The sequence below is a fragment of the Gigantopelta aegis genome, unplaced genomic scaffold, assembly GCF_016097555.1.
Source record: "Gigantopelta aegis isolate Gae_Host unplaced genomic scaffold, Gae_host_genome ctg1945_pilon_pilon, whole genome shotgun sequence".
Taxonomy (NCBI): Eukaryota; Metazoa; Mollusca; class Gastropoda; order Neomphalida; family Peltospiridae; genus Gigantopelta; species Gigantopelta aegis.
The window spans coordinates 66,668-77,500 of record NW_024532807.1 but is presented as its reverse complement, the minus strand read 5'-3'; the positions used below and the strand labels follow the sequence as shown (position 1 = coordinate 77,500).

Sequence of the window (10,833 nt, the reverse complement as noted above, 5' to 3'; positions counted from 1 at the left end):
ATCGTAATGTCCCTTCTCTTCAATTTCATTTTTGACTTGTTTAAGACGTTTTGTAATTTATCATCGTAATCCTCTCCAAGAGCCCTAAGGAAAGGAGGATGAAGAAGAGTTAGAGAAGAATTTTGAATAAACAATGAATAGTCATAGATCATATTATATACTGAAGTATCTAAGTCTGTTGAAGAGCGCTCAATATCGTTTAGACAGAGCGGGTTAGAACAGAATTAAAGGACAAAAGAACAGAGCTCTCACTATGTTACTGTTACTCCAAGTTTCACGCATTATGATGTGATCATCAGACAGATGATTGCATAACGCATGAAACTTGGAGTAAACAGCACATAGTGAGAGCTCTATTCTTTGTCCTTTAATTCTGTTCGGATCATATACATATATAAATATTACAATTATAATACATTAATTCTGTGGTTACATTTTCTGGGAATCGTAATAAATTCTAATGAATTCTTCAGCTTTTTCAGCCATCTTGTCTTTGGGACGAGGTGGTCCATAAGGACGTGAGCGAGGATGTTCTTTTGGCCAAATTTGAGATCCAACACAATGTGTAGGATGACAACCAGTAGTTTTAGTCTATGAAATGGACAAACAATAAACTAAAATGGACAGATAACAAGATACAATCTATCTCAATTTTAACTACCTATACAAACTTATCTGCTTTATATCAAACATTCTTTTATAAACATGATCTCATTTTAACAGTTCAAATCTTACATTATGAATATAGTTACATTTATAGACAATAGCTAACGAGATTGACTTAAAATTGTTTATTTAATTTCAAAACAAATTCAACTAAATATTTTCCACAAGAAATTTTTACTAATTAACAAATAATTTACCAGCTGTCAACCTTTGAAGTAACATTAATACGATCTTTGAAGTTTAACTATTAACTCAATTAAGACTTTAACACAAGGTCATGTTAACAAGAGATAATAGTGAAGACAAGCTCAGAGTTCATACACTCTTCTATTGAATAGTAACACTCTCATTACATAAGGGACTCTGATAAGCCACTTTTCCCATAGCTCCTCCCACACACACATACTCAATATAATAATAATACTATAACACAACCACAGTACTATTTGAAACCACTAACACACATCATTATTATATAATACTACAATACCTGGTTGCCTTGTGTGAAAAGACGATCTGTTTGTTGTTCTCCAGTCCAATAATTTTGCAAGGACACAAATGATTTATTTCTCCATGTTGGTAATGCCCCTAAATCAAGACTCTTTGATGGATGTAATGGAATTAATCCACGATGTCTAGTTTCGGGAGTAAGAGATAATCGTTTGTTTAGCGGCATAAGATCTTTTTGTTGAAGATGAACAGTTTTAGAATGTTCTTCTGATTCTGCTATCTTTGGCATTATGGATTCATCTTTAGGCAAGACTATACCTTGTCTTCGTAATCGTGTGGTTTCTTTCCTTCTTCTTGTGATGGCATTGAAGTATTGTCATCAGCAATATCAATAGAAATACTAGGTGTCCTACTACTAGTACCATTACTCAATGGTCGTTCTATTCCAAGCAAAACTTCAGTATCATCTTCCAATGTTGAGATCATATCAATGAGTTGACTTGAGGAGAACTTGCGAACATCACGATTGTTAATACTTACAATAATATCATCTCTAATTACTTCTTTTGATCTATCGAGAGCAGATCCTTCTTGAATGGAGTAGACTTTATTTTGTTGCTTGGATTTTTGTTGAATATGAATCCCAAACTTTCACCTGGATTTTTGTAGATCCTAACAGATTTATAGACGACATTCTGAAAAGAAAACTTATATAATATTAATTCAAAGAGAGTAAAAACGTTTGTTGTGACAAGTCTGCTGAGAATGCAGCATCACTAATTTATGATATTATATAATTCTCAATATTGTTGCAGTTATAAAATCATTATTAAAACCAACAATTCTGCTTCAACAAATGACAACTTACTTTCTTGTCGCCTTTCCAGTCGTCCAATTAACTCATCGGTTTTAAGGGCTTGCACAATAAAAATAAAATTCCATTCATTAGTATACGCAAACCACCCTCAGAAAACCAAATCGTGAATATAATTAAAATGAGGGAGGGGGTGTGTTTAACTACTAATAGCCAGATCATTATCGATATGGTGGACTGTCGAAGTTTATGTTTAAAGCTTGTAGGATTGATAGTTGGAGTTTTATTCGAATATGACACGCCTAAATTCGTTCATATTAAAAGCAAGAAGGTCGGTGTAATAAATCGTTTGGTCCAACTAGGTATTGTTGGTTACATAATTGGGTATGTTGACTGTATTACATATTTTATTATTTGTTTTCAACATAATTTTATTGTTTATTCGTTCTTTTCATCCGTTTATGTAAGCAATGCATCTTCTTGTATATCTGTTTATCTGTTTATAGTTACGGTATTGTCTGGCAACATGGCGCTCAGGATACGAGATAGTTCAAAGTGTTGTGACCACTAAAAGTTAAAGGAGTCGATATCTTATATGGTGAACAAGATTTTATGATCAATTGTCCGGAATCACCATATGACTGGTCAATATATGATCATATTGATCTCGTGTACCACCTCAAGTAAGTGGTATAGAAATGAGGCCGTTGGAATGAGTCTGGGACTTGTTAACATTATACATAATATGATTTTCCTATCAGATAATGAATATTGTTAAGTTTTCCTTAATTGTAATTGTTATGGGATATCTTATGAATCTTATTTTGGAAATGCTATTTTCTTAGGAACCAAACAGTTTCTTTGTCACTACTAATATGTGGGTCACATGTAATCAGACTTATGGAATATGTCAGGAGGTATATGTCCATTTATACATCCATCTGTCCATTTATTTATGCATCCATTCATATGTTTATTTATCTATCCATTTCCATATTATTTATTTGTCCATATATCTTCCATTTATCCATTTTCAGGATCCTGGTGTTCCTAATTCTAATTGTAGTAAAGATGAACCTTGTCCTAAAGATGTTATACTACGTACTGGAAATGGTAATCTTATCATAATAATCTAGTTACTATGACAACTATCATCAGGTGTTACTACTGGTAACTGTTCAGATAATGGTATCTGTCTTATACGTGGGTGGTGTCCAACTGAAGCTGAAAATGATACAATAACGTGAGTAGCCATTTTTATTATATATTATCAATTATAAATGTTTGTTTGTAGTAAACAAGGTGCTAAAGTAGATACACAAAATTTCACTGTCCTTATCAAGAACTCGATCTCATTTCCACAGCTTGATAAAAATTATAGAGTGTTAGTTAAATATATCACGTTGTATCCATTTCTTTTACTATTCATCCATTTAATCAAATCATTGATCTATTAAATCAAATCATTGATCCATTTAATCAAATCACTGATTCATTAAATCAAATCATTGATCCATTAAATCAAATCATTAATCCATTTAATCAAATCATTGATCTATTTTATTTATCCATTTAGACGTAATATTCCTGAGACAACTAATCGTACTTTTCTTAAACATTGTACTTTTGATCCTAATACTGAAGATGGTCTCTTCTGTCCAATCTTCTCTCTAAAACAAATTGTTGATATGACAGGTGATGACTATGATACTTTAGCCACTGAGGTAAGACTCCTATTGAAGAGGTGTGGTTTAGGGTGTGGCTTATTCCTGTTACAGGGTGCAGTTGTTGGTCTTGTAATTAATTGGGATTGTAATTTAGATGTCAGTTCTGAGCATTGCAAACCAGAATACTCTGCAAGAAGGTAGTTAATTATCAATACATATTACAGGGGTTATCTCTCTTCTCTCATTAAAAAAAGGCTTGATAATCCTGTTGCTCAGATATCACCAGGGTATAACTTTCGGTGAGTTATTCCACTTACTTTTCTTAATTTGTGTGTGTGTTGTAGTTATCCAAAATATTATTATGAGAATGGAATACAAAGAAGAGATGTTTGGAAAGTCTATGGTATTAAATTCGTGGTACAAGTTACTGGACAGGTTGGTAAAGGAAAAATATATAACATCTCTCTCTCTCTCTCTCTCCTTAGGGAAGAAAATTTTCTTTTACAACTCTTGTATTAGCTCTAGGTTCTATGATAGCTCTGTTAGCTATTGTAAGTATTTAATGTCTTAGTTAACTTCTCTCTGATATTTGTATGTTGTAGGCTACTACAGTGACAGATGTATTTGCATTGTATATCTTGCAAAAAGCTCCACTCTATCGTAAGAAGAAATATCAACAAGTCGAAACTCCAAAAAGGAGACAACAATGGAAGCAGTCATAATTATGACTCTGAAACTGTAATACAATCCATTGATGTAACTAACTATTTGACTTTTATATTTTTTTAGCTCCCAATACTACGTGATAAAAAGTCCTATACAAATTGAACACAATGATACAATATAATGCTATCTATCTGTGTGTGTGTTATATTGGTATAAATTTGATTTTTTAATTATTGGTAGTTGTGGGTGGAGCTTGTTGTATAAATATTATGGCAGAATAGATGACCAATTAATGTAATATATATATTATATATTCAAATATTGTAAAGTACCTTCTTTTATATGCATTTAAAAGATTATGTGATGCATATAACTTTGTAAGAGAAAATATAACAATATTTATATTATATAAATAGAAATTAGTTTATATATTTTATATTATTTATTTTGGCTTTTTTTCATTATCTGTGCCTAAAACATCTTCGTAAAGTTCTGGTGTTGAAAGACCTTCCTTTTGTAAATATTTCTGTGGAAAAAATTTAATAAATATCTCATGCAATGAACAATACAACAGAATATGCTATAGTCTAACCTGGAGACATTGCTGATATGCTGTAAAGACTTCTCCACAAACTTGCTCGTGGTCTTGTCCACCTTTCAGATAGGAGTTTTTGAACCATGCATTGAAACAGGCGTCATATTTGCTTTGAGAGGAGTACAGTCTTCAGCAATGCTCTGCATGCTTTCATCTGTAGCCATTTTGTAGGTGGGGCTGCCTTGCAATGTGAAAAGCGGGTTATTTATTATCAGATGACATCCTGTTTTGTCATAGGATACTGAAGAAGGATACTCATCAGCAATCAAATCGCTTGAAGTTCTGGTTGCTGCTGACAATAAAAGAGTCCTTTACCACCTCATTGACAGTTATATTAATTTTCGAATTAATTGTTAAGTAAGTTGGTAGAAATTATGTAGCAAGTAGTTATTTTTCTTTCTCCTTAGAATAGAAGCAAGTAACAATATGTCTGATCGTAAAGCTGTCATTAAGAATGCTGACATGTCAGAAGACATGCAACAAGATGCTGTGGATGTAAGTAAAGACTAGCCCCTAATAATTATTCTATCCTTATGCTTAGATCACTACAACAGCAATGGAGAAGTTTAAACATTGAGAAAGATATTGCTGCTTATATAAAGAAGGAGTTTGATAAAAAGTACAATCCTACTTGGCATTGTATTGTTGGACGTAACTTTGGTTCTTATGTAACTCATGAAACGAAACACTTCATTTATTTTTATCTCGGACAAGTAGCTGTGCTCCTCTTTAAATCTGGATAGCTTGCAATAGACCGACTTTATCTCAACTGTTTAGTGTTTTTTGTATATCATATTCTTTCAAAGGATATGCCACTACCACACAAACAGGCATATATATAATATGTATATGGAAATAATATTAAATGTACACAAAGCTATTAAAATAATAATTATATAATTAATTTTATTTGATTTTGTAAAAAAAAATTGAGTTGAATGCTAGTTCTTGGTGGGTGTGGTTTTAAAGGGTATGGCTGGCATTGATCATGATGTTGAAGTTGAAGACCAAGATGTTAGCTATCCACTTGAAGTAGATTATTGTGGAGGTAAGTAAAATAATCAGTAGTTCAGTATGTTTTATTATGTAATCTGGTTTACTTTAGTCTGTGGCATGCCACCAGAGGTAAGGGCATTTTACATAATAATACAATGTCTGCTATTCTGTTAGTACTGTGAATACAGTCCAACACAAGCAAGGTGTTATGAGTGGATGAAGGTTCATTTACCAAACTACTACTCACAACTAGTGGAAAAAAGTACAACGACTATTATGGAATTTTGTTACATGTAATATACAGCAGGTGATCAGTTAGATAAATTAACCCTTAGTGAAGGTAAGAAACAGTCTCGGGTGGGAAAGCTCTCAAAAAGCCAAAGAAAAAGGTTACCATATTTGGTATTGATGTCTAATGATGTGTGTCATTTTCTAGGAGGTTGTTCGTAGTATAAAAATATCACAACAATTACGAAGTAAAAAAAACATGTCACTGTGGTTAATGGGTTAAAAACATGTGGTTAGTTACACCCCTATTATTAGTAATTTAAATAATGCACATACCACAACATCTGTAACAGAGGATCCATCTATTCTTATGTTAGTTATTATGATTTTATTAAGGGTCTTCCCTTTATAGATATTGACCTTAAAAAGGCCAGTAAACAGTTTGCTACTCATTTCTCTTGTGGTAGTTCTGTCACTGGAGAAGATGAAATTGTAATTCAAGGAGATATCAGTGATGACCTCATTGACTTTCTATTAGAGCAATGGCCAGATGTAAGTATTGCATTTAATGTGTGTGTGTGTGTGTAGATATGATTACTATAATTATTTAGATTGAGGAAGACTGTATACATTTGATTAAGGATAAGAAAAGATAAAGATCTTTAACAATCTATTCTATTTCTAATATTTAACTACTAATTATTTAATATTCACTGAGTTTGAAGAAATATTTGCAGTCCTTTTAAGAACCCTTGGACGTAGTTTTGCCGCTCAAAATTGTGATAAAAAGTGATCACTTGAGCTGCAAATTTCTCATCAATTCCTCTTTCTCCCAAATAACTATAAACTGCATCCAATAAACTCCTATATAATACACAAAACAGAATGAGATATAAAGGTATAATGAACTACTTTATAATGACACTGTCAATAATAGCATCTTTTATGAGTTTCCACTAATACATATGATTTATTACTGAGCTAACTTACTTCACTAAGGAAGGTTGTATCAATAGTGTATGCATTATTTTCTGGTACATCTTTGGGAGGACTGTGATACTATCTATTGTCATGTTCTCCCACTCGTTCCCTTCTACAGTATACTGTCCATAGCTATTAAATGCACATTCAAACTGGACACTATCACCCTAAAAATCATATGACTGTCACATGACTAGCTTATATATCTTACTGAGGGTTTTTAAACAGTGACTGTAAATGAAGGCAAGAAAAATGGCTGCAATAGAACAAGAGTATTCAATTCTGTACAAGATATTAATATGTGACTTACTTCAACGTCTTCATCTTCAATCTAATTCTTCTGGTGTGGCCTCAATAGCATTGTTAGCATCAATAATAACTTCAATTCTAAAACACAATAATATCAACCTGCATCAGTTTATTACTATGATTATTACTGATAATATTACTAGGGGTTCCTATGCTTACTCCTCATTTCTTGTTGTCTTGAAAGCGTTGCCAAAGCTCCAGAGATGGACATATCAAATCTTTCGATAGTTGGATGAGAAGTAAGTTCTTGCTCTAATTTAATTTCTGTTTTTAAACATGGATAAGACCTTGTTCAGACTTTGTTGTATAATAACATTCATTGACAAATACTCTTTTATTCCATTTATCTAAAGAAAAAAAATATAATAGTAACATGAATAAATGAACACTTACAATGATCTAGCGTTCTACAACCAACTACAGGAGATCTGTAAAGAGTTGAAAGTTTATTACAAGACGATAATATACGAGATACTCTATGAGCCATGAGCAAGGTCACCACGTGGGTAAGGGGTAGGACGCCCTACATCACGTGATCGCCAAAAATTTTGTCGCCCCCTCGCCAGCAACCACTGAGACGTTTTATGAGTTTGCAAAAGGCTTTAGAAGACAGAGAGAGATAGGTTGTTCCTACATCAATAATTCTATAATCCCTTACTTACTTACTACCTAATTTGAAGAGCGACAATCCCTCGTAGTTACGCTATAATCTTATATTACACGTTATAACTGGTCGAGTGATGGCATCTGAGGTTGATAAACTCAACGTAGATAGTATTATTCAGAGATTGTTAGAAGGTAAGTGCTTTATCAGTTTGTGTCTTTATTTACAATATTACTTTAATTTATAGTTCGTGGGTCAAGACCAGGCAAGAATGTTCAACTTACAGATGCTGAAATAAGAGGGCTATGTTTGAAATCTCGAGAGATATTTCTGAGTCAACCAATTCTATTGGAACTGGAGGCCCCACTAAAGATATGTGGTAAGTAAAATATACACATAGAAGTACAAAATGTTAGTTTTAAGTTGTATTGAAGATCTATTGATGGTATGTGGCACATCAAGTTGTATTTTTAAAACACAACTATGTTTGTATTAGTTAAGCATGTTTATAAATTTCTATATTAATACTTAGTATTATAATAAACAACCAAAGGTCAATATAATTATATAGTAAGTAAATAATATATCAAGAAAGCTGATTTCTTGAAAGACTAGTATCATGATTATTTAGCTGTTTCCTCCTTTACTCCTGGTACAATACTGCCTAAGATAGATATAGCTCACGTTGCTCTACACTAATAGATAGTATCTGGTATCCTATATCACAACACCACTACGCTATATATAGTTCATGCCACTTAAGAGATGGCCATCTAGTATCCTGTTTCTTTCTCACATTCCATTGTACACTCCATTAAACTTATAAGGTGTTGAATCTTGTTCATGGAATCCCTTTCTGACAATTACTTAATATAAATATTGTTTTCATGTAGGTGACATTCATGGACAATATTATGATCTGCTACGACTCTTTGAATATGGTGGCTTCCACCTGAGTCCAATTATCTCTTTTTGGGCGACTATGTAGATCGTGGCAAACAATCGCTTGAAACTATTTGTCTATTGTTAGCGTACAAGATCAAATATCCTGAAAACTTCTTTTTGCTACGAGGCAATCACGAGTGTGCGAGCATCAACAGAATTTATGGATTTTATGATGAGTGTGAGTGGGTGTGGTCTAATGTTGTGGTTATGTTATTTGCATGTGTGTGAGTTAACTAATAGCTCTTAATGATTGTCACAATAGCTTTGTCATCTTGTTATCACATAATTGTGATCATTGTATTTCGTTGTTTTTTCAGGTAAAAGACGATATAAACATTAGACTGTGGAAAACGTTTACAGACTGTTTTAATTGTCTTCCAGTAGCAGCCATTTTGGATGAAAAGATCTTTTGTTGTCATGGAGGTGAGTTTATTTGCTCTAACTGTACATGTAACTCGCTGGCGATCTCTCCCTCCTCTCTTCAGGTTTATCACCTGATCTACAGTCCATGGAAACAGATTAGGCGCATAATGAGACCAAACAGATGTTCCAGATCAAGGCGAGTGCTATAATAATGTATACATTAACATTTACCACATGTGCATTTAAGAACAACTTGATTGTAACAATGATTGTTTATTTTCTCTTTCATAGGTTTACTATGTGACTTGCTATGGGCAGATCCTGACAAGGAGACAGTGGGATGGGGAGAGAATGATCGAGGAGTGTCATTTACATTTGGTCCAGAAATCGTCTCAAAATTTCTTTGCAAACACGATCTCGATTTAATATGTCGGGCACATCAAGTAAGCAAAGGGGGTGGCAAAACACTAAGCATGACGTGACTCATTATTGCCAGCTGATGTTTCAGGAGTAAAAGAATGCAATTAACTACATTCATTTCCCTTAATAAGATTCATCATGCCATACATTGCATAGTGTCATCATGACATAGCATCATTAACAAGCTGAGTAGTCTTTTGACAACAACTAATGATATAATGGCTTCTTGTGTTACATTTGAAGCAGGATACTAATCTTGTAATAATAGTTAACACTTGTCTATATAATATAGTTCTCACTAATTGAGTGAATGAAAATTGTGTCACTTATCAAGCAACCTTGCTAACAAAAATAATATAGCACTTTATACATTATACCATTTTATATTTGGTTATACTTTGGGGGTATGTGGGTATATATCCTGTGCCCCTGTTAATTAATGTTTATTTGTTAGGTGGTAGAAGATGGGTATGAGTTCTTTGCTAAACGACAGTTAGTGACATTATTTTCTGCTCCTAATTATTGCGGGGGAATTTGACAATGCGGGAGCAATGATGAGTGTTGATGAGACATTAATGTGTTCTTTCCAGGTGAGTGTTGCTAATGGTAACTCTCTTAAATCATAGCGGATCATTTATCTTATAGATCCTCAAGCCAGCATCAGATCGAAGAAAATTTTTCCCTATAGTGGTGGTGGTCAAGGTAGTCGTCCTCAGACACCGCCTAGAGGAGCAAATGGCAAGAAGGGGAAGAAATAACTTGCTTCCCTTGTTCTTACCCCTCCTTTAACGAGTAATTATTAATAAATATAGTACATATCTCATGGAGACATCGATGTAACTATAGTCTAAATAAAATTAATGTAATTTTTGAAAAGACAGAAACTGACCTACCGAGCTTATGTTTGTGGGGTCTTTGAAAGATATTGTTCTTTCTTTTCAAAAGCTACTTTCGTCTTTTCAAAATCTGCTAATGTTCTTTTTTCTTAGTGTACTAACAATTATACACTCATACATAGTCTTTAATTATTACTATAGAATCATAATGTACTGTTACATCAGTTGTTCTGTTTTTTTTTCATTTAATGTGGTTGTTAAAAGAGATTATTGGTCAGTGAAAACAAGTCATT

General features: G+C 33.0%; 2 protein-coding genes and 2 pseudogenes across 2 annotated transcripts in view; 3 read left to right on the top strand and 1 right to left on the bottom strand.

The window, feature by feature from the left end:
• LOC121391199 (nitric oxide synthase, inducible-like) overlaps window positions 1-1,405 on the bottom strand; it is a 12,912-nt gene extending 11,507 nt beyond the window's left edge. The window contains 3 exon segments of the mRNA XM_041522899.1: window positions 1-53; window positions 434-614; window positions 1,157-1,405. The exon segment at window positions 1-53 is cut by the window's left edge and continues 90 nt beyond it. Coding sequence (XP_041378833.1) covers window positions 1-53; window positions 434-614; window positions 1,157-1,405 — 483 coding nt within the window.
• A 754-nt stretch (window positions 1,406-2,159) lies between these two features.
• LOC121391197 (P2X purinoceptor 4-like) lies at window positions 2,160-4,319 on the top strand. Its single transcript, XM_041522898.1, has 7 exons — window positions 2,160-2,325; window positions 3,089-3,173; window positions 3,507-3,654; window positions 3,709-3,794; window positions 3,852-3,896; window positions 3,942-4,032; window positions 4,200-4,319. The coding sequence occupies exons 1-7, from the start codon at window positions 2,160-2,162 to the stop codon at window positions 4,317-4,319; spliced, it is 741 nt and encodes a 246-aa protein (XP_041378832.1).
• A 965-nt stretch (window positions 4,320-5,284) lies between these two features.
• On the top strand, window positions 5,285-5,601 carry LOC121391190 (annotated as a pseudogene).
• Window positions 5,602-8,112: 2,511 nt separating this feature from the next.
• LOC121391189 lies at window positions 8,113-10,462 on the top strand (annotated as a pseudogene).
• The last annotated feature ends 371 nt before the right edge of the window (window positions 10,463-10,833 follow it).

What these genes read in the sequence shown, in the direction of transcription:
- LOC121391197 (XM_041522898.1), top strand. Translation starts at nt 2,160, where the DNA reads ATGGTGGACTGTCGAAGTTTATGTTTAAAGCTTGTAGGATTGATAGTT. An exon ending in CATAATTGGGTATGTTGACT is followed by an intron (nt 2,326 to 3,088) that starts GTATTACATATT and finishes AACTATCATCAG; the next exon opens with GTGTTACTACTGGTAACTGT. An exon ending in TGGTACAAGTTACTGGACAG is followed by an intron (nt 4,033 to 4,199) that starts GTTGGTAAAGGA and finishes TGTATGTTGTAG; the next exon opens with GCTACTACAGTGACAGATGT.